Source organism: Amia ocellicauda, chromosome 4 (assembly GCF_036373705.1).
Source record: "Amia ocellicauda isolate fAmiCal2 chromosome 4, fAmiCal2.hap1, whole genome shotgun sequence".
NCBI lineage: Eukaryota > Metazoa > Chordata > Actinopteri > Amiiformes > Amiidae > Amia > Amia ocellicauda.
The window spans coordinates 42,290,774-42,315,625 of NC_089853.1; the positions used below are offsets into that span (position 1 = coordinate 42,290,774).

General features: G+C 38.2%; 1 protein-coding gene across 1 annotated transcript; it reads left to right on the forward strand.

Moving 5' to 3' along the window:
• The first annotated feature begins 729 nt into the window (after positions 1 to 729).
• oprl1 (opiate receptor-like 1) lies at positions 730 to 24,541 on the forward strand. Its single transcript, XM_066702334.1, has 4 exons — positions 730 to 988; positions 1,399 to 1,624; positions 18,989 to 19,344; positions 23,074 to 24,541. Exons 2-4 carry the CDS (start codon positions 1,413 to 1,415, stop codon positions 23,595 to 23,597), a joined length of 1,092 nt encoding a protein of 363 aa, XP_066558431.1. The 5' UTR covers positions 730 to 988; positions 1,399 to 1,412; the 3' UTR covers positions 23,598 to 24,541.
• Positions 24,542 to 24,852: the final 311 nt, after the last annotated feature.

Consider the following 24,852-nt stretch of genomic DNA (forward strand, 5'->3'; position numbering starts at 1 on the left):
AACTATATATATATATATATATATATATATATATATATATATATATATATATATATACACACACACACACACACACACACACACACACATTTCCTTCCAGAGATTATGATTTGAATTACTGCATTTTAGATCACATTTCTAGCTCGTGGAGCTCGTGGTGGTGGTATTGCAGTTCTGAAAAACAAGTTTTGTCCTTCAAAATGAAACCTCATAACACATTTGTCTACCCTCTCCATTGTTCTTATCCATGTCTCACATTCCCTCTCAACGCACCATTCACATACTTTAATCTTTGGCAATGATTTGGCTAAATAAATGCATTTCGAATAGCTCTTCAATGATAAAAAAGCATAAACATCCAAGCGATTCCCTGCAGTAGTAGTGCTAGCTCATGTCTGGATCTGCCTATGCGTACGTGATTGAAGGCAATCTGCATTCGACCTCTGAAGTTTTTGATTTCTCCACACACAAAGACAAGGAGAAAGAAAGACAAAACAGAAGAGGCAGTTACAGGCACAGCAAGTGGGGACAGTGAGCTCAATTCCCTTGCACCCATTTTATCCATTTTATTGAGAGAAGTGACATAGAGAGGGAGGAGGCGATGCATTCTCCCTTAATCTACAGTAAAGCTCCAGCAGTACGGTTTGTGCGTAATCAGATTTGGACTACAGAGCAGGGGGTGTAGTGGAGGGGGGATCACAGTGTTGCTCGATGAGAAAGCAGCCGCTGTAAAATTGAGAACTATCAACCAGCAAGCATCCAACCACACCTCCAGCCCCCACCCCCCTCCTCAGAAAAAAAAATGTTTCGTTCATCTTAGCGGTCTACAGTAACCTGAACAGGCTGCGAGTATGGCAAACAGATCACAGAGAGGACATTAAAGGAGAAAAAAAGACTACTGAACCGCAGCATTTGAGATATAATTTGAAAACAATATATACAAAAAAAGGAAAAAAGGAGAGAGAGGTGGAGAACAGGATCTTTACTGGTATGTACTTGAAACAACCCATGTTTGCATGGGGCAGGAAGCATTTTGTTTGATTGTACGTGTGGGTACTCTTTCGTTTAAATGCAAATTGTTAAGCTGTTGTTTTAAATATACATGTTGTCAACGAAATGTCTTGCTAATCAATGAATGCATGCTATAGTGCTACTAGCGAATAAAGTATCCTGACGTCAAAATCTTATGTAAGAGACTTTCTTGTCTTAGCGCGAATCAAAAGTCAACCTGCATGAGTCGAGCACAGTATCAAGCTTAATATTGGTCTAATTGCGGTTACAAGAGTTTTGATACAAGACATTGTGTGAGGCTGACAACAGGGGCATATTGGGAACTGCGGTGTTGCATTTTTTTTTTTAATTTTTTTTTTTGTTTTTTTTGGTTTTCTTAAAACCCAGGTTAAGGACTCAACATGGATTTCCAAAATGCACCAGGTGGTTTTAGGGACCCAAGCCTGATGCACCTTCTCAACGACTCTGCTTTTCATATGAACTACAGTCGGTACAACTACACGTTTGAGGGGGTCCTGCCAATAGGCGTAAAGATCACCATCGTGGTGGTTTACATGATCGTGTGTGTAGTGGGACTCGTGGGAAACTGCCTGGTCATGTACGTCATTATCAGGTAAGCTTCCTTTAACATGCAAGTTCATTTCAAAACTCAATGCGTTGGTTTTGGGGTTTGTTCTGTATGTAACACGTTCGCAAATGCTACCCTGGACAGATGCATTTTTAATGTTATATATGTATATTACTTGTTTGTTGGCTCTTTTGCTCCCTCTTTTGGAATAGGGGCGGAATGAATTGTTGCGCTACTGTATATCATTTGAAGTTGGGGGAAAAATACCGCAGCAGAGCACATTTTAAGAGCATGTGTGTAAGGTAAACTACTGCTACTTATAACTTATTTTTAATTCAATATAGTCTGTATCCTCCCTGAACCAAAAAAGGCAAGTGTGTCATGGTCTGCAGGTATCAGTTATGATGCAACGCTGGACCATGTGCAATTGTGTGGTGACATGTAACATAAGGTTTTCAAAACAATAGGGGCCTTGGAGTACAATAATACATTATTATTATTATTATTATTATTATTATTATTATTATTATTATTATTATTATTATTATTATAATAAGAAAACTGCTCTTTAACTAAAGGAATTAGTTGTATTAGCAGTTTTGTTTGGGGGGGGGGATTATTGTTGACAAAATATAAGTAACTAATATGAATTGTATACATCCTGTCTAGGTATAAGAAACAAAACTGTAAAGCTGTTCCCACTGTAAACACATCCAAAAAGCAAGAAAGTTGACCTGCTCCTGTTGTCTACATGGCTCTCCGTTGTACACAGATACTGTAGCTTGTAGATTGTAGATCATTTCTTGAAGCTTTCTAACACATCAAGGCAGAAGACTTTGGCTGTAGTCAGGTGTACTTCATTAAGCCATCTACCTCAGTTTGTATTGTAAACAAAATATACTCCTATGGTGTAGATGTGTGTGTGTGTGTTTATCTGAATTTAAACTCATCAGATGATTTTCAAACTGTTCAAACTTTCTACCACCATACAGTTTCGATCTCACTGATCCTTCTATAGTCCAGCTATAACTGGCAGGCCTAGGTGCAAGGGAAACAAAGACTACGCACTTTCTGATGCAGTAAAAAGAACACAAGAGTGGAATCTTATTGTTAATGAATGTGAGCAAATCTGTTTGATTAATATGTACATGAGACCAATGTAGAAAGGAGTGTGTACTGGAAGCAGACTTTTCAGCAATAAAAAAGTAAATAATTATTTCATTTTCTCAGTCACTTGAGAAGCTTGTTCAAAATCTTCTCACCTTCCCTTTTTATCTGTCTAATGTTGCCAAATTGACGGTTAGACGGAACGTAAACCAGGGCAATGGATTTTCAGTTATCATCCACAAGCAGCTGTCTCCGAGGGAGTTGCAGTGTTGTCTTCATCGCGGCATTTATTGAAATCAGGATGTGCAGCATTATCCCAAATGACAGCACGTACTTGATAGCGATATTGTGTGCATAACGAACCTGCCTCTATCGAGAGTAAGAAGAAACAAAAACACAAACCACACAGTTATGACAGCTGTTGTGTTGGTAGTGTAATGTATTGTGTACTGAAGAGGCAGATCATTTTCTGTTATTAATTTATTTCTTGAGCATAGACATGTGAAATGAACACCCTGTAGTCGTGATCAGTGTAATCTGGTATATGGATTGCCCTTAGGCGTAAAACATAGGCCCGATTAAGCCTAACCTGAAGGCAAGTACCAGTTGTCTGCTGGGGTTTACTGTTCTGTAATTCACTGCTGGCTTAGAACCAACACTTTGGAGCAACACTCTACAATGATTTATTGCTCTTGTTTCCGAATAATATCAGCTGATTCTAGTAGAGCAACAGTGATTCTCAGTGACAAAATGCTGAACTGTTGCTCACCCTCACAGTGTGGTCTGATGGCTAATGGGATGGGATTAACCCACAGGAACCCACCATTGTGTGGTCAACATCTGTATAGGTTGCTCTGCCTGTTCTTGGAAAAGCAATATGTTCCTACTGAAAGAAAGGCTTCGCTGTACCTCTAGTGATCTGAAGTATTTACGAGTACAGGTTGAGCCGTTTAGGTCATTAGGAAACTGGGTCAGAACAGATTCTGAATGTGGTTAGGTTGTGAAGGAGTTATGAAGGCTGCATAGTGTGTCAAATAAAGTATTAGCCAACACATTTATAATTGCATGTCAGTTTCCATTTGTGTGTGTGTGTGTTTTATATGCATTGTAACTTGCTTAAAACACCATGCTGTAGACTGAATATTCTGAATATGCATACATATACAAAGGCCTATCTCTTGAGGACTACATTTGAGTGTGTTGTGACTGGGAAACGTCTTCATATGGGAGTTAAACTATTAAACAAACTTTCCTTAATGTCTCTGTAATTCATGTCTTTTGTTATTTAGATGGTTAGTTAGATAGTTGGTTTTATTTGACTAACACCCACGCCCAAGGTGAATTACACTCAGGATATAAAATGTATAACAAAAACAGTAGAATTCAACACAAAACTATCATTTATGCACAGTTATATAGAAAAGTGAATGCAGTAACAAAGCAAGTGCAGAACAAATACAGACCTAAGAATCACATATTGGGGCTTGTGATGTGATCTTTCATATTGGGCCATGCCACGTAGAGCTATACTGGTGACTATAGGATTATAAAGCAGATGACTCACAAGGCCTGGAAAGGTGACTCTTCTTTGACTTTGATGTCAATTTATGAGGGATGAAAAACACCTGCTGTATATTTTCATTAAAAAGAAAAGCCTCAGATCGTGTGCCACTGGGACATTACCAAGTCTGTAGCAGTAAGTTGTGGGATCATACTGGCAAAAACAAAATATGTGGATTCTGGCACACGTATCCTGGCTTGTGTGAATCTGCTCTTTCTAATTATGTTGCAATGGTTCCTGTCATTTTTTGCAGTTCTCATGTCCAATTGCTTTGCAGGGGACATTGGCTGTGAGGGGGGGAAAAAACAGGCGAATATTTGTTTTTGGCTCATTGGTGCTTATAAAATCTTAATGAGGATCGCGAGCAACTGAAGAAGTTGGAAGAGAACATTAAAAAAAGATTTTCTATTCTATGAACTGGTTTTATTCAATTATCAATTATAGAAATTAAGGATGAGTGATGTGTAAATCGGCAGACCTCGTGTTTCTGCTGCTGGCATCCAAACTGTTTTTCTGTCTTTAGATTTTGCCACCTTCTTCCAGCAAAAAAAAGCACGTCAGCTGCATAACCCTTGGAAACAGCAACTCCACACCCACTCTGCAGATGGGCTGAAAAGCGAGCAGATCCCTGCAGGTCTGCTTGTATGAAAAATGGCCGTCAACATTTCTTGCAGAATATAATTACTAGCTATCAGAGGGGTCCTACTGCTCCCGGGCTTGGTCTCTTCAGGGTTACTAAGAGCATCACGTCTTCTTTCAAAATATAAGGATAATATTACATAAATCTAATTACATTGCTTTTGCATGTATTCAATAGAGATAGCGAGGAAATCCAAAGCAAGCAATGAACTCAATGTGATGTGATTGTAATGGCCTTTTGTGTTGCAATGTGTTATTGTTATTGTTTTCTACTGTAGTATTCTTACTTTATACAGATATTCCAATGGTTTACCAATGTTTTCCCTTAAAGCCGACAGAAACGGCAGTATTTATACTCATTGTTGATATATTTTCATCCCATCTCTTTTGTTCCATTCTGAGGTCAGTAGATGATATCAGCAGTATGTGAGTGAGTGTGCCATTGTCATCTCAAACTGAAGAATGTGCCGGTAAAGGGCCCGTGGGGAGGACTGCTGTAAAATTGCATTATCTAGTCACCTTCGATTTCTCAGAACAGATCGTGAAAAATGTAAATATCTAAAACAGCACTTCCTTAAAGAGAAATGTTAAGGATAATAACTTAGGAAGGTGCCTGAGGGCAGAATCACAGCATAATTTCACATTGTATCCTCACCCCCGCAGCCGTGATGGTGCTGTCTCCTGATATACACAACCAGAAGGCTGGAGGAGATGGTTGTTTCTATTCCAAAATGTTTTGTGAAGGTACAGTGTTTCGGTCTGTTTCAAAGGACCATTTTTAGGAATTTATTTGAGTGTTGATTAGAAATGTAACAGACAACCCATCATCACTTCATGTAGAGCCCACTGTATGGTCTACAGTGTTGATTATTCGAATATTGATTCAGCTGTGACGTCGGGAATTGCCAGGTAGCTGGAACAAATTGAGCCCTTTCCTAGTTTGGCTCCCTGCCCTGAGATACTTCCTTGACTTCTCATCTACAGCTGTCTGATACCTTTTTAAGGACCTCAGCACCAGCTCAGGACTCTGACCAAGATGCACAATAAAAGAAAGAAAAACAGAAACCTCATTCGTGTCTGTATCTAAGCTGAATCAATTTTGGCATCTCCCCTGAAACATGCTGCATCATTCTTTCTGCCCTACCTCTTGAATTTCTCTTAACAATCCTAATATCGGCTTGGTGAGGTCCATGTGATTTATTTCAAGCTCTTCTGCACCGATTCCTTAACTGTTTCAGTCAAAGTACCAAGGGTTCCCGTCCCTTCACTGGTCTTCATCATCTGGAATGTGATGTGGTACAGGTTTCTCGGCTTGTATTTGTTGCATGTCAAGTGTTGGGGTGTGCTGTAATGGCAGGCTGTCACATGGTGTTCCCATCAACGGTGGCTTCTGCCAAGGAACTCGTCTTTCAAGAACATTATCCCAGATATGCTGCTGTTGTTGGGTTTTAAGACACCCACAATGAACTGCATCTGTCGGTGTTAATAAATTGCTTCTGTTTAAGAGGCTGTTACCTCCATCTCACAGAAAACACTTTCCTCATTTGCATATCGTAGATATCAGCAAAAACGTTGTGGCGTCTATAAAGTACAGAAAACAATCAGCATGCAGGCATGTGTTTCATCTGTATGTATTTATTTATTTATATATGTAATAAAATCAAGAATGTATTTTCTTGAAAACAAATCGCCTCAGTGGATGGTATATGAAAGAATATTAATTGTTTTATGATGCAATATTTTTTTTTAAACAAATTGATCACTCCGCCAAACCTTAATAAAGAAAATAACAGACAATTAAGACAGACAAAAACACAAAAAAGCAATGTTTCTTGTTAGCTGTCTCAGGGGTAATTCATATTTTTTAATATCAATTTCTTTTCTTTTTATGGATTTAGATTAGCAAAGAGAAGTCTAAATGTATGTTCAAATCAGCACAGGTACCGAACTGTCAGAAAATTGATAATTTAGTCAATGTTATATCGAAGCATCTATTGATGAAGAGAAAGTGATTACAGCACAATACATGTCAACATTATATTCTTTTTAAATTATTTCATCAAAACAAAGAAAAGGCTTTTTAAATTAGTAAAACATCAGACACGTCCTGCATGTTTGATGCTAGGTTTACACATCTGATTTATTTTCCGGGATATTGCCATTTCTGTTCAGCTCCCTTTAAAGGTGATTAAAGTAATTGGCCATTTTAATTGGACACATAGGGCCGTGACACAGGTATCCACTGGCTTTGTCGAGCAAATCAAAGTGTTATAGGGACACTATGTCTATATAAGCCTGATAATTGGTGTGCAACCCACAAAACTTGCTTGTAATACCAGTGTACCTGTTGTGCTATGTATTGCACTGGCTCATTGCACAAAGCTGGTGTCTCCCCATCGACTAAACAATTGCTCTTAACCATAAACATATAAAGTGGAGCATTCAGGCATCAGATGCAGAAAATGAAAGCGAAAGGAGGAAATTCTACTCAAAATGTAGATTTTCTGTGCTCGATTCGAACTGTCTTTATTTAAGATTTCTGTAGTGGCCATGTCAGACACAGCGATGGCATACCGTTCTGGTGCCATCCTTGTATGCCAAGTCATTCGCCATGGTTTTAAAATGTTCCTAGACAAGTCTGTACCTGTGCCAAACCCTTCCCCTGGTGAATCATACACATGTCCACAGTTTTAATGAACCCTGACGTTTCCTTTGTGATGATGTTGTTATGCTCGTGGGTAATCCTGCCCTGAAATTGTAATGGAATAATTCACTTCTGAGGACAGATGATCAGTGTCCTGCTATTGAACCATTTAAAGTCTAACTTGTTTTGTATAATGAGAAAAAGAACAGTGAATAAGTAATTTGATATTATATGGAATGTCTCATTATAATATTTAAATGTAAAGCATTGTTCTCATATAAAGCACTACCTCTTTGTGGACACTAAACTGCGTATGACAGTCCTCATTGCAGCACAAAATTAGTTGGATTAATTTAAGTGTGGCTCTTTTTTAATGTAAGATAAATGCCAACTTCAAAGCGATCGATGCTTTTTGAAACCCAATCCAAAGTTCAAAGATTTCCTGAAATTAACTTGCCACTTTTAAAGCACTCACATAGTTATGCCTATACAGCTTTATCATATGACCTTTAATTTTCAGTTTTAAATGGTGTGGTTGAGATTGGACACAATTAATGACATGCCAAAAAGGTTTCAATAATTCATCCCTTCACATCCTATGAATGTAATCTAACTAAAAGACTGTGGTCAATAGCATTTCTTGATTTAGCATAATAGATTTTTAATTAGAACAATTATGTGTATAATTGTAGGTTTAAGATTAATCATATTAACCCAGAGAGTGCAGAAACTATTTCTGTCATCTTTCTCTGTGATATTGGCAGCCACACGCAGATCCATTTTGAATATTCTTCCAGCTGCTCCCTTCTGAGCTGGTGAAAGACCTTGCAATAAAACTAAAATCCAGGAACTACAAAAGGTTCTGTCATTCCACTCTCAAGACGATGACATATAAAAACACCTTGCTATGTAGTTGAAGGGGGATGATTGTTACATGAAGGAAACAAACTTCAAAATTATTTCAAGTAGCATTTTAATAAGCCAAGGGGGTTACTTGAATTTCAGGGTTCTTTACTGTATACTGCAGATAGGTTTCTTTCAATTGTCTGTTGTTTGGAAATGTCTTTGATTTGCAGGAATATTTCTTACTCTGTTCTACATTTCTAAATTGTGGCTGGGGTTAAGAGGATACTTGATATCAAGAAAAGAATTGTGTTAAGTTCACTGCCAGCTTAAATTGCTTTGGCATTCCTTCCAGTCCAATATAATACCGGAGCTTTGATTTGTGTCGATCTCTCTTAGACCGACAAGTGTGGACCATGCCAGTGGAGTTGGTTTTGATGTTATCCGAGGACATGCTTTTACATCAGAGTCTATTATTTAAATAGTTTGGGTTCCTTGCCCATCTTTCTAGATTTCAATGCTGCACACATTTTCATCAATTAGTCATCAATGCAAATGTGCTAGAGATGCTGAAGAAGAATATATACATATAAGATTTGAAATTAGAAATCGCTTATTGTTAGCGTATTCATTAAAGAGCAAAAATAAAATAATTGGTACTGTAAAATGACTTCACATGGAAACTGTATTAGACTTCACTTGCTTGCGGCAAGTTAGCAGCAAAAAAAAAAGAGTTCAGAATGTAAAACATTGAGCTGCACATATTGGGGTTTTTAAATCAATAATGTTATATGCGTTAGACTGATTATAATGTAAATGTGTTTTGTGTTTGAATGGTACATTCTCTAATGTATGCACAGTAGTTATATTAAGAATGCCAGAAGAGAGGTCTAGTTTAGAAGTCTATTGACCATGCCCCTGTAGGCCACATGCTCAAAGTTCAGCAAGCTTTGATTGTTTACAGAGAGTCACACACAATAAATTGCTCAAGACTACACTAGTTCAAACAGTGATAAGTATATTGCAGGGCTAGGCTTTTTAAATGTATTTTTGCCCCCAGATAATCCCCTTTTAGAACAGCAGCATTGTTAATGTGAGATGAAAAGTGCAAAAGTCCCCTGCAACCTCTGCAAGAGGTTCTGAAGGAACCTCTGGAAATGTCATGATTGAAGAAAGCTCCACATAATACGATTGGTGCTTAATTGGATATCAGCCTATAGCTGTGAAAATCAGGCACTGGTTCAATATTTACATAAGACATTTTGGTTTAGATTTAGATTTCTACATCATCCATCCGTGGCTTCTCAGATGAAAGTTTCTTCATGCATTCAGAGTCTGAGTGAATTAGTGAGAGCAGAAAACATTGACTCCATATACCAAGTACTCCAAGAGCAAGAGATTCCATTATAATACAGTCCGCCTTGGAGAACCCATAATTATATTAATGTTTAGTCTTTGATTTTTTTCCCTCTGATATTGTCAGTAATTAGATGTATACAGAAACACCAGCATGTTGAATATGCACGTTTTAAAATATATATATAATGGAGGAGGCTTTGGATAACTGATCATTATAATTATAAATAGTACCACAGGTCTAATTAACCAAAAGGTGCTTGGGTAAAGATGTGACATTTCTACCAATTTAAGGATGTAAGGAAAGGATTACGAGTATTTAAATAATGCACAAAGATAGCAAAGGAACAATTTAAAGAATGAATTATGTGTACATGGAAAGAGACCTGCTTAATGAAATTGATTAATATTGAGCATGTTGGAGAAATGCTGTCACACACGGTCAGTTATTGGGGATGTATAAAATGACATTGTTAAGAACTCCCCTACTCTCTCTCACTATTTATGGATCTTATTGTGTCATTCATGTAGCAAGGATATAAAACGCCAAGCAATTCTCCTCAGATTCGGAATTCCACATTTTTTTTCTGAACAAAAGAATGTAAAATTAGTGACGTGAACTTCTAAATTCATGCAGCCTTCAGAAATATAAAATGACTCCTAATCCTTAACATTCCTGGGGAATTACTGCAATGATATGGTTGAATGAAATCTTTATTTTCTTCTACTTCTCATGTTGTGTTTTCTTTTAATTTTGTCCACGCTCCTAGATCTATAAATGTTTGTTTAATTTTTCACAGTTTGCACAAGCCATCTAGCCGAGGCTTGCTAATGACTACGGGCACACGCAATCATAATTGGACAACGCTCCATTGTGCTTGTTAGCATGCAGACTAACAATGAGAGTTTCTTTCACCAGTTTCACCATAATTGGGCATTATAATGCCACACATAAGAAATACACTTCTAAATGCCTCAAACCTAATTAGTGGAACAAGGAAAACTCGGTTCAAAATAATATGTGAAACCAAAGTCTCCGACAATACTTAGTCACATACATTCACTCCCAAAAAGATATGTCATAATTTAGCATTTCGAATGCTGTGCACAATAATTCTCTTATCAAAAAGGGTAACAATAATTGGTCTTATTACAGGTTACTGGTAAACTTTTTTTTCTTTTCCTTTGAAAGCTTCACACAAACACATTTAATTAACTTTAGTGGAATATATTACTGAATGAACCTCAGATGCAGAGGGAAGCCCTAAAATAACAAGGTTAAAGTCTTTTACATTTTAAAATGTCACTCTCCGTTAACTAATTTCAGATGTAAACAAGAGACACGGCTTGGAGGTCATTGAGTGCATTTGTGTAAGGCCTTTAAAAGGAAGGAACTACGCAATGTGAAATCTAATTAGATTATTTACTAAAGACATGAAAGAGGTTATGGTTGCTTGTACAGCCATTTCACCATTTTAACTCTAAAGGAGAGACGTACTTGTTTTACAAATGTATCTACCAGAAGCAATTAACAGAATGTAAAATGGGAGAGGGTGTTGTTCTGTACCGTTAGATCAACATTCATGAGAGAAATAAACAATTTCCTACTAACGAAAGCCCTTCCTGTTGATTTATGACCATATATGCAAGGTGCTGACTGGTGGAGTTCAGGACTCTGGAAAGCTCCTAGCAAATGGTTCAGTGGGGAGTGATCAAAGCTTCACAATCCTGAACCCTTTCTGTATAATGAAGATAATGAAGCTCTGTCGTGAAGGGCAGATATTTCTGGTGCATCAGAAAGTCAGTTTCATTGCCCAGGGCTCCTGTGTTTGTGAGGGAGAGAGCAGAGGAGAATCTTCATTCAACGGATTGTAGCCATTCCTTCTACTGGCTATGTTTGCCAGTTTGTCTTTTTTGAAGCAGACTATGTAGAATTTGCAGCTGAATCTAGTCTGAGGAAGCTTGACTCTCTATCAAGGAACACTTAGATTTACATACACTCACCTAAAGGATTATTAGGAACACCATACTAATACTGTGTTTGACCCCCTTTCGCCTTCAGAACTGCCTTAATTCTACGTGGCATTGATTCAACAAGGTGCTGAAAGCATTCTTTAGAAATGTTGGCCCATATTGATAGGATAGCATCTTGCAGTTGATGGAGATTTGTGGGATGCACATCCAGGGCACGAAGCTCCGGTTCCACCACATCCCAAAGATGCTCTATTGGGTTGAGATCTGGTGACTGTGGGGGCCAGTTTAGTACAGTGAACTCATTGTCATGTTCAAGAAACCAATTTGAAATGATTCGACCTTTGTGACATGGTGCATTATCCTGCTGGAAGTAGCCATCAGAGGATGGGTACATGGTGGTCATAAAGGGATAGACATGGTCAGAAACAATGCTCAGGTAGGCCGTGGCATTTAAACTATGCCCAATTGGCACTAAGGGGCCTAAAGTGTGCCAAGAAAACATCCCCCACACCATTACACCACCACCACCAGCCTGCACAGTGGTAACAAGGCATGATGGATCCATGTTCTCATTCTGTTTACGCCAAATTCTGACTCTACCATCTGAATGTCTCAACAGAAATCGAGACTCATCAGACCAGGCAACATTTTTCCAGTCTTCAACTGTCCAATTTTGGTGAGCTTGTGCAAATTGTAGCCTCTTTTTCCTATTTGTAGTGGAGATGAGTGGTACCCGTGGGGTCTTCTGCTGTTGTAGCCCATCCGCCTCAAGGTTGTACGTGTTGTGGCTTCACAAATGCTTTGCTGCATACCTCGGTTGTAACGAGTGGTTATTTCGGTCAAAGTTGCTCTTCTATCAGCTTGAATCAGTCGGCCCATTCTCCTCTGACCTCTAGCATCAACAAGGCATTTTCGCCCACAGGACTGCCGCATACTGGATGTTTTTCCCTTTTCACACCATTCTTTGTAAACCCTAGAAATGGTTGTGCGTGAAAATCCCAGTAACTGAGCAGATTGTGAAATACTCAGACCAGCCCGTCTGGCACCAACAACCATGCCACGCTCAAAATTGCTTAAATCACCTTTCTTTCCCATTCAGACATTCAGTTTGGAGTTCAGGAGATTGTCTTGACCAGGACCACACCCCTAAATGCATTGAAGCAACTGCCATGTGATTGGTTGTTTAGATAATTGCATTAATGAGAAATTGAACAGGTGTTCCTAATAATCCTTTAGGTGAGTGTACATTTGTAAGGTTATAACATGTATTACAGATTCATTCTATATAGTCTTCTATTTTTCGAATGTGTTATGTTGAACTGTGTCTATGTAGTGTTGCGTGTGTGATCATCTGTGCATTGTGCTGTGTGTCTACGTGTTTTGCTGTGTGATTATTTGTGTATTGCTGCTTTTTTGGTTCGGTCTCTCTTGAAAAAGTGATTTTGAATCTCGATGAGACCTCCTAGTTAAATACATTTAAAAAGTACAACATAACATAAAATGTGAGAGGTAGTAAACAGAGATGCACTTATAACCAGACAGTGTGAACAGCTGGCCCATATTTATGTATGGAATCTTTTTAAATAACATTTCACAGTTGAAATGTTGCATTGCCACCCTCCCCCAGACACATGGCGCTCTGCAGCCGGGCATCGCTTCTACAGAAACACTGATCTCACCTCGATGGTGTTCTTTCCATTCTTCTCAAGATGTAGTGTGGACACTGAATCAGCCCTGCCTGGTGTTATTCACACCGAGAAGCACCGAACACAGGCTACAGGTTGAACCGATGTGCTGGAGCCCGGCAGAAGAGCTCGGCGTGCTTCTGTGAGGTTAAATAGTACCGTGTTGGCCATGGTAAACTGCGAGCTCTGCAGTGATGCTGGGAGAGTCTGCACTGCAGTACTGCACCACAGCAGAAAAAATGAAAAATAAGACCCACATGGAGAGCATTGTGAAGATTCATTGAGTAGAACTGCTTATTTTGTTGTTCTTGAATACGTGAGTAAAAGCATCGTACACGCATGCTTTTCTCTGAAATCATAACAATCATCATACTATTCTGATTCTTTTCTGCCAAAGTAATTTGCAGAGACTAGAATCTGAGCTGTACTTCAACTGCCACAACTGCAGAGTAATTTACAACAGGACCTTGATGTTACATTTCATAAAAAGGACTTGGGTTTATGTCTCATCTAGAGGACGGAGCACAGGGAGGTTAAGCAGATTGCTCTGGGTAACTCACTGTGAGTCCGTGCTGGAACAGGGGACATGCTGGGGACGAGCTATGTTCCCTTAATCACTAGACCACATACTGTCATGGCAACAACAATCTTGTCTCTTTAAAACATAGGGCACTTTCATGGATGAAAAAGTTAATTTTCGTCAGTGTTTCGTCAGAACCCTGAGCATTAATTGCTCCTTTTCATATCTGGTTGATTAAACCAAAATTATTTCATCGCTTGAGTGCAATGTCTCTTCCTTTACTTTTTTTCTGATATTAAAAAATACAGTTTTGCACTTCAGAGAAGGGCAATCAGAATTATCCTAGGGTTTCAAAGTAATATCCAACATACTTCCATGCACACAGGTTAAATGAACTGCATCTTAAGTTGGCCACAGCAGCGATTACAAGGAGATTTGATTGAAATCTAATTCAGGAAAATTCTCAAAGTGATGGACAAAATCTCATCCTAAAGGACTGCTTCAGCCTCATCACAAAGGACTGGGATCGCAAGTGGAAATTAACAGCACATCTTAACCCAATGACTTGTGGAGACCTGGAACAAACTACACAGTCATGCTAATGAAGCTGGCATGCTTGGGCACCTCAGGGAAACACTGGCTGAGATTCAGGAATCGATTAGCCACTATCAGCCAAATGAGCAAGCAAAAAAGAAAGAGAAACGGATTTGCCATTTATTTCATACTGTTAATATCGAATTGAGACCAGTTCCATGTTTCTATGTTCCACTTCCCTCAACTGTGGCTGTAGTGCATATTTGCTTAATAGTAATAGTTCTGTTTCTTTGGCAATACTCCTATGTATACTGCACCTCGAATCGACCCACCTCCACTAAGGAGCTGGTCTCAGATCTCCTTTCATATAGAAAGCTGTAAGAGACTTTCTTTTTAAAGGATAGAGGATAAAACCATCAATTCAAAAGTGGCTTATGTCATCTAATGCACTGTGAATAATGCAGACAAATGGGTAATGCATATACACTTCAACTGAAGAGTTTTCATCTGGATTTGTGGTAGCATGCTATCAAATATGCATGCTGTTTAGATTTTTTTTTTAAGTTTAAACCCATTTGTAAACTGCTTTATGAAAAACTCAACAACAAGAAGGAAAAGTCTGTATTTGTGAAATATATGTCCTTCCTGTGGATACAGGAGCAAAGACTGGATCTTAGCATTCTGTTAGATGGAATTACTTTGTAAGAGATTAATCTGAATGCTTAGTGCATCTAGTGATCTACACAGCGGTTGTGTTATCTTATTCCACTTTCTTTTGGACCTTCGTGTCTTATTCTGGCTCATTGATTCTAGAGCCAAGAAAATACCTCTGGAATGGGGTTCACAACCTCTTAGAGCTAATGTATCCTGTGGTATATTGTTGATTCAGGATCAGGTTTATGATGTGAATGAAATATCAGAAAGCCACCAGCCAGTGAAGTTCCAGCTTGTTGCCAGGTTGTTCTGAAGAGGATTTTTTAAGTTCTGATAAGGACATTGTGATACGCATTTTCATGCAACAGTGCACTTAAATCTGCATTTTGGCAGGGATAGAAAGGCTGGTGAAAGCTGTCTAACGTAACTAGGGCATGTTGCACACTAATTTCCACAGGAAACGCTGTGCTCATCTGTTCATCTGAAAAAATGGTGACCATCTGTGTTGAGAAATAATGTAAATTGCAACACTTGACCCCAGAATGTAAGGGGTTATGTCTCCCTAGAACTGCTCATCGAAACACAAGAATGCCTTGTGCACTGCTCTGTTTTTGACCAATCAAAACCACATTATCTTGGGGATGGAAAGGAAAAGAAAATGTACTGAAAGTTTTTTAGTCTATTTCTGAAGAAATGGAAATCAGTCACCTTTATGATAGCGCTTGGAGGCAATATTATCTGATGGTGAATATTAGCTTTGCACTAAGGACATTTTTCACCAATGACTGGATTAAAGGGATACTTTGGTATTTTGGCAGTTCAGCCTGATTTCTTCTGAGTCATGTGAATACATGGATACCTTTTTAATTCTGTGCATCCACTTTGAAGGAATTAGAGTTTATCGTTTGTTAAGCATAGCACAATTGCTGGAAGCAAATGGTCGCTTATCGCTGACTCTCAAAAGTGGCTAATAGATCTTTTAAATACAAAAAAGATTGGCCATTTTTCATTTGTAGTCTTACTATAAATAGTAAATAAATAGTTCAATACATTCATTAATTTACTGGTTATCGTAAGAAATTAGTTTCCACATACTTCCTGATTTACGGACTACTTTCGGTTCTGCCTGAGCTCTCTGTGTTTTCATTTGCGCACAGCTAGGGTTTCCTCCGCCGACCGCATCACAGCTGATGAAATGTGTAGTTTGGTGAGATAGTTCCAACAGAAAAATACTTTTAAACATATTCATCAAAATACTTTAGATTTTATATAGACTTGTAGAGGATACTTCATGTACAAATGTGCTATCTACCCAGCTTTGAGTATTTAAAAGATTTATTAGCCAGCTTTTGAGAGTCAGCGATTTGCTACAATTTGCTTCCAGAAATTGTGCTAAGCTGACGAAACGATAAATTCTAATTCTTTCAAACTGGACGCACAGAATTAAATAGCTTTCAATGGATTCGTATGACTCTGGGAGAGTGAGCAATCAGGCTAAAATGCCAAAATACCAAAGTATCCCTTTAAACTTTACACAGTTTGTAGTGTTTAAATAAAGAAGAAAGAATGTGTTGTACATTTCTAATTCATACAACTCAAGAAGATGTCTAAAAGAAACATGGTGAGGTACAGCAGATCTCTAATAACTGAAATCTCCTCATTTTGGAACATTTCTTATCTTCTAAAACTTTAATTGCCCCACATTTTTTAATGACCTAAGTCAGGAGTCTCAACCTAATTTATGGCAACTGTGTCTAGTTCTCAGTTTTCAAATTAATACATTCCTTGGCCTTTCACAGTGGATGTCTTTTGGATTTGTCATTAATTCAAGCTATTCCCCCGATAACACACATAGTGGGGACTGGAGAGACCTCTCCCCAGTTTATCCATTTTATCAATTAACTAGACCAATTAAAATAATATGGTCCTCTCATCACAATCCCCCAGGAGAGTGTCTGACATTTTTAGGAAATTGACATTTTTCAGTACAGGTGAAAGTGGGTCATTTTCACAGCATCCTCAGAATCAATATATGTACAGTACAGGTCAAAGGGCAAGTGGACACAACATTGTTTTATCCTGGCTCTCAACCTGCACTTTAATTACCACAATCCCAGTACAAGAGCATTCCGCATCCATTCTGTGTGACTGTGACTTCCACAGCGACTGAAAGCACATATCATATTTATTTCATGGGCTTTTGATTATTAAACTTTGTACAAGGCTTATTTGGCTCATAGTAGCAATCAAATCAGTCAGCACTTGCAAGTCAGCTAATTAGCCTTCCATGCCAAGCTCAATTTATTCATTATGTAATAACTGGCGGCAAAAGTTGACTTTTAATACATAATTACATTATAATTATACTTTCATAAAAGATAACTTCAGCTAACTCCCATTAGAGGTTAGCAGTTATCAGTTTTCGAAGCTGCATAAAGCTTACAATTTTTACTTTCTGTATCTGAAAAATACACCAGCCTCGAATTCAGTTCACAAAGTATTTTATGCAGACAATTTTATTTTGGTCGTGTCTCTGCATGTTTTCATCTGTCAGTTGAATTTAGATTTTGTTTATTTCAGTGCACATCTGTATAAAAAAAACCTGAGGTTTTTATCTAGGGAACATAACACATATCCGTATAGAAATGTAGAACATCGAGTTCATATTTGAGAGAGCTCAGATACTTTTAAGAAATTTCCTTTCTGCAAATCTTTAGTCCTCTATCAAACTACATCAGATATCCTGACATTGTAATTAGCCACCTATAGTCCCACCCCTAAGATTCTGGAATTCAATATTCTGCCTTCCTACAACAGAATGTTGTTCCCTGGTGTATTATTGTGAGAATTTGGTGAATTGCTTAGTAACCTAGCTAGCAACATGGCTTAAAATAGGATTCCTTCACGTAAAACATCAGCCTTGATCTTGATCCAGAGACTATTAAGATGAAGGCTTCATTTGGCTAACTTCTATCTGAACAAACACATAACAGAAATAATTATGTAATCTCTTGAAATGTATCATTAGGTTTTCTCAATACAGTAGAGGATTTGCTTGTGAAAACTTTGAAAAATAGAATAATTATACTAATACATATATGCCATTAAACACATAAATACATACATATATAATTATGGAAAGATCTACATTATATTTATATACATCACATGTATGTATCTCCACCTCTGTCTTTCTATTCACTTAAAATAACCAGCAGTCAAATGAGGGATGGCATCAACATATTTATTCCCACTGACAGACTGGAAGCAAATGGCTAAAGATAAGATAAAGACATTGACTTGAGGGCACTGCAAACATCAGTGTTATCAAGTATAAGAAACAGAAAGTCTTCAGCAGGTGGTTCAATACCAGTAGTCTGAGACAAATATGTCTAGGTTCATCAGTAAGGAACAGAATTGTACTACTGTTTTGAATTTAAAAATAGTTCATGTTTAGATTGCACCACATCAAATAAAAAAATAAAATATAGGTTTGCTTTGGATCCAGATGGTAAAGATATCTATTCGAGGTGACTTGGATCCAGTTCACCACCTCTGAGTCACATTGTTGACAGTCTTAATCTCCAGCCATTCAAAGTGATGACTGGGGATTTGGAAAGTCAACATTGGGCGCAGTAGATATAATCAGCTGTGACCTTTCGGCTCCAGAGAGAAGAAGAAGAGGAGCTACATTTCACTGTTAGAGCTTATTTCCCCCCAAATCCTGGTGTATGTATAGCAATTCATTCAAAGTGAAAAGAGGGAACAAAAGGCTGAAGGTAAATTTGGCTCATGTTGCAGTGAGGATATCTGGGCATTTCAGTGACTTGGTTTGTATGGAAACGGATTTCATTGTGACGCGCTTCATGGTTGCTCCTGTTGTTGTTTGCAGGTACACAAAGATGAAGACTGCCACCAACATCTACATCTTCAACCTGGCGCTCGCTGATTCCCTGGTTCTCATCACGCTACCGTTCCAAGGCACTGATGTTTTCCTGGGCTTCTGGCCATTTGGTAACCTGCTGTGCAAGATAGCGATCTCCATCGATTACTACAACATGTTCACCAGCACCTTTACCCTCACCATGATGAGCGTCGACCGCTACATCGCTGTCTGTCACCCCGTCAAAGCCCTCGACATGAGGACCCCCCACAAAGCCAAGGTCATCAACATCTGCATCTGGGCCCTGGCATCTGCCATCGGTATCCCTGCCATGGTGATGGGAGCCGCAGAGGACGAGCTGATTGGTATGTTTGTTCTTACTGAATCCAAAAAATCTTATCGAACGGAGGTTGAAAAAACCTAAAACATCCCAAATACCTTTCTGAAGTGCCTTTACTGCCTCAAACAGTGCTTTTTTAAGTGTGGTCCCCAGTCCACCAGTGGTCCACGGTGGTCCTCCACATGGGCTGATGCACATGCTGGTTGAAAATGATCATTAACGATATTTAATTTATTTCCTCCTGGAGTTAGTCATTTCCACTTAGCTGCTGCACTGTTAGACACAGCCTATTCACAATGCAGCACCACTCATCCCATTAGGAGGGCAAATGGGGACAAGGAGGTAAGTGCAGTTGTGTTTTTAGGATTATATGTAATATACATTTACATTATATGTAATAGTAATATGTAAATGCCCCCCTACAAAAACAAATGTGTTTAATGTTCCAGTAATTTGAATAATGTTGTATTACTGGTATTCAGAGATAAATCAATGCATTTTGTTATCAGTGGGGGAGGGCTTGGTGGTCCTCAGACAAGTTTGCATCAGCGGAGTAGTCCATGGCCAAAAAATGTTTAAAAAACCCTGGAAAAACAAACCAGAAACAGACAATGTATGATTTTTTTTTCCTGCAGATCATTTAATCAATATATCATTGAATCCTCTAGGTAATTAATCAGATTAGTGACATGTGATTGTGGCAGCTTGCACCAAATTCTGGAAGTAAATCTATCATCAATTTACCCTGCATTGCGATTTCACTGCAGCATAAATCCTGTCTGTGTGTATACAGTAACCAGTGAATTTCAAATGATTAAATTCAACACTGAGGCTCTGGGAGAACTTAGCTGCGTCTGCAACCTGCAACTGTCAGGTAAATCAATGGACCAGCATACAGGATTTATAGAAAAAGTTTTATTAAAAAAACAAAACAACAACAACACAGATAATTGTTTTAATGAGCTCAATTCAGACACTAATACCCTGTTATGGGGCTTTGGCTAATATCTGACAATTGCCATGAGCATGAATACTGTAATATCCAAGGAACACAATTTTAAACAATAATCAAATACACAAAGTGGGGCCCCTAATGCATTTCTTGATGAAACCAGTCTTCCCTTAAATTAATTAAACCACTTTTTCGAGCAAATTGCCATTGGTAATCACCCCCAATAGGCAGGAACAACGTCCATTATAATGCCTTCAAATATCTTTTAAATTACCATCAACATTTTTGTTGAGAATTTCTTTTCAGACATAAATGCTGCAATTTGCTTTTGTTTTGCTACTAGGTTGTTATCTGTACACGTGAAAATATATTGAAGTCTTTTAAATTAATTTTGCCAGCATGTTGATTGATATGGCAATGCAAGATATTGATAAAGAATTAAAAGATGAGAGATGGCTCTGCACAATAGATCAGTTGAAGCCATTTTCCATTCCTGTATGTGTTTATTAAACCATTATATTAAAAATAATAATGCACATTTAAGATGCCCTCTAAATGTATAATATAGCAGAGGTTTTGCTGTCAAAACTATATAATTTTCTATTTTAATTGCCACATCCATTAGTTGTTAATTACTCCCACCTCTAACATTAAATATACACATCTAAATATAATATTTTCCGTTGTATATTTTCAGGGAATTCTACATTTCTTATTACATAATTTGTCTTCATGTACGCTGGCTCGTACCTCAGGTTTTTTCATTAATATATGAAGTAAAGCTTGTCAGAGCTTTTGCCCATCAGATAATGTATTCATTATTTAACTGCAAGGCATTAACATTCTCATTTATTCATAACTTTGTTCATATTTCCATGTAAACAGCCTTTGAGGTAAGCCTGAAATATGTAGAGCAGGAAATTGGACAACATCAAAAAAACAACATCACGTAAAATGTACACTTGCGTTTTTGTTTTCCCTGCAGATGTGCATTGATTTTTATGTTGTTTTCTTTTCTCCATCCTGGGAAAAGCAAGAGGTTTTAATAAAATGTGTTTGGTACCATTGTTTGAAAAGGTAAGTAAGAAAAAAGCAGTGAAGCTACCGTGTGGTTCTATAGGTGTAAATATATACAGCTCTGGTAAAAATTAAGAGACCACTCCAAGTTCAGAAATCTCTTAATTTTTTCCAGAGCTGTATGTAAATTACACATTACATTGCATTACATGTTAGCTCTCTTTCTCAGGCTGAATCTCCAATGTGCCTCTTCATATTGCTGGTTTGTTTTATGAAATGTTAACAGAGCCTATTAAATATATATAATTACATTTTTTGTAATAACGGATGCATATAGATGTGTGGCAAAAATTATAGTAATAGTTGTGGATGTGTCTGAGACTGTATTTATTTATGTATTATTTTTGCATGACTGATTTGATTGAAACTGAAATTGATGTTACCTGCAGTAAACGATAGTCTCCAGCAAGGAGACTGCATGCCATTAAAGAATGGTCTGTAAGCCACTCTTGCTTTTCAGATTTTTTATTTTTTTTATTTTATGAGTCAACACTCAGAGTCAAGTCGTGCATGGAAATTAATGTAGACCGTACTGCAATCCTTTTATTATAATTACTTTATTGGTGTCATACATATTGATGACACATGACACATACTGCCAGCCAACTCTGACGTGAATGCAAGTCTTTGCAACATATATGCCCAAGTGCATAAGAGTCTGCCTCACTTTGAATCAGACAGAAATGGTGGTCGGAGCCAACAGGGGAGTTGCCACCATCTGCTATAGGAGATGCATTCGACTTACCGTCAGAGCAAATAAATCTCCTGTAGCCATCTCACTGCAATGGACTGATTTTAAAGACCTACTGCTTACTCTAGCAAGCTCTACTTACCGCAGTCAGGCAGAAGAAACATGAAGGAAAGGTGGGGTTAAAGCTGTGTCAGAAGTTGGCGCCTGTGATATGGTCCCTCAAGAATTCTGTGAACTGCTATTTTCTCAGGCTTTCATTGACACATCAAAGACATTACTTTCATGATGTCAAGGTGTTCCATTAAATTGCACCAAAGCCTTGGGTCTATATATCGTGACAAAAATATATACATTGAGATCAATTAAATTCATGCATACATTTCAGATAAATATTTGTAATTTAACTATTGCGGAATTCTTCAGATTTATTTTTGAAAATGTTTTTTGAACACACTGAACCCTAATGCAGTTTTGTTGAGTATTTCTAATGCAAAAGTTACAGGGCTACAACAAGAGTGCCTTACCCACAATGCTGAAATGTCTTAATAGCTTGATGTTACTACTTCTGCTACAACTGAGTCTATGAATATTTCGTACTGGTAATGATTGTACTGTTGAAAATGATTGAGTCTGACGAGCATATTACTTTAGCTTGTATGTATGTGTGCGTTTGGATTGTATTTTGTTTCTATGCAACCATTTTCATGAAGATTTCATTTGAAATCAAAGCCTTTTTACTTTCCCTGTTGTCACTGATTGGATTTTCTCTGTTCATTATGATATATGTCCCTTCTTGCTCTCTCTGCTCCTCTTCTACGGAGCCATGTCTTCTCTCAGTTGTCCTTGCCCTTGTAAAGGTGTGTATTTGCAGAATGTTGTGTGTTTGTGATTGTGAAGCCATTTAATTAGTCTTGGATAGAGGCATCTGATAAAGTTTTTTCCTCTTCTCATTATTCTGTTATTGTTAACTCATATGTATATTTAATATATATTTATTAGAATAATTATACTATACATATATATATTCTTTACAGGCATTGAGTGCATTATAGTTCTGCCTCATCCCCGCAGCTACTCGGACCCAGTGTTCGGCATGTGTGTCTTTCTCTTCTCCTTTGTCATCCCTGTGGCCATCATCACTGTGTGCTACAGCCTGATGGTCAAGAGGCTGAAGAACGTGCGCGTGCTCTCGGGCTCCAAGGAGAAGGACCGGAACCTGCGGCGCATCACGCGCATGGTCCTGATCGTGGTGGCCGTGTTTGTGGTCTGCTGGACGCCCATCCAGCTCATGGTGCTGGTGCGCTCTCTGGGGGTCAACCTGGACAACGAGCTGACGGTGGCCCTCATGCACTTCTGCATCGCCCTGGGCTACGTCAACAGCAGCCTGAACCCCGTCCTCTACGCCTTCCTGGACGAGAACTTCAAGCGCTGCTTCCGGGAGTTCTGCTACCCCTCCGCCTTCCGCATGGAGCTGCAGCAGTCGAGCCGCATGAGGAGCATCGCCAAGGAGGTGGCCTACAACTGCAAGAACGCCGACGGGACTAGCAACCCCGCATGACTAGGCGTGGAGCTGCCGCTGATCAACACCACCCAACCAAAGCCTGGCAATTCGCAAGCCGAGCTCACCCAAATCACGGCCCTTTAGCAGTCCTGTGGGCAACACTCTACTGAGCATGAACAGCTTTGGGATAAAGGGGCTTTTTTGTTGTTTTCTTTTTGGATGGAGGTCTCTCCTAGAAGCAGCATACGCCTAAAGACAAACCTTACAAGATGTATTTTACAGCCTTAATTATTCTCGTTGTCTGTGACGACATGCCTGAACAGGGTGTTTAATGTCAAGTTGGTGCTTTTTCTTTGTTTCTACTGCCTAAAACAAGTATAACGTTGTGAGAAGGAACATGACACTAATTTTATGGCTTTGCAAAACGATAAGCGTAGCTGGTTTCTCCTTGTTTCTTTTTTTAAATGCTTTGATTGTTGTTTTCTTTTCTCTGTCCTGTAAAAATCAAAAGGTTTTAATAAATTGTGTTTGGTACCATTGTTTGAAAAGGTAAGTAAAAAATAAGAAGGTGAAGCTACTGTTTGGTTATATAGGTATATATAATATATATATATATAATTATGGTCATTACATTAAAACAATCTCTCTTTATCTCGCTATATTATATCTAAAATGTGCCTCTTCATATTGCTGATTTGTTTTTTTAAATGTTAGCAGAGAATATTGCATGACAGTTTACATTTTTGTAAAACTGAATGTGGATAGACTCCCATTATCTAAGCCAAAAGTTGCAAAAATTTATGTTATTACGCATTAAGTAATGGTTGTTGATGTATGTGAGACTGTATTTATTTATTTATTTATTTATTTATTTATTTTTGTATGATTGGATAACTGAGTGAATTACAGGTTGAGTGGTAGACTAACTACATATCAGGCTTATAAGAAGCTTTGCATTAATTCTAACCATATATATTTTTCTGCACATTAATTAAATTGAAACTGTTATGAAAAAAAAACGAATGTTGTATTTGTAGTCTCATTTCTTCTTCGTTTGAAATGCCTTTAATCATGTGGTTTGTGTGTGCTTGGGTATATTGTTTATTGTGAGTTCTGGCGACTTTTCACAGGAGGCGCCAGAACACGGGGGGATGAAAACATGCTGTGAGCTACGAAGATATGCTGTGAACGGTTAAAAGTAAAAAGAAAAAGAAAACTAAACCTGTACCTGGAAGATGCTGCATTCCACTTCTATGACTGCAGTCTAGCAGAGCAGAATGTAATTCCTGTAAAACAGCTCGACCATTGTGTC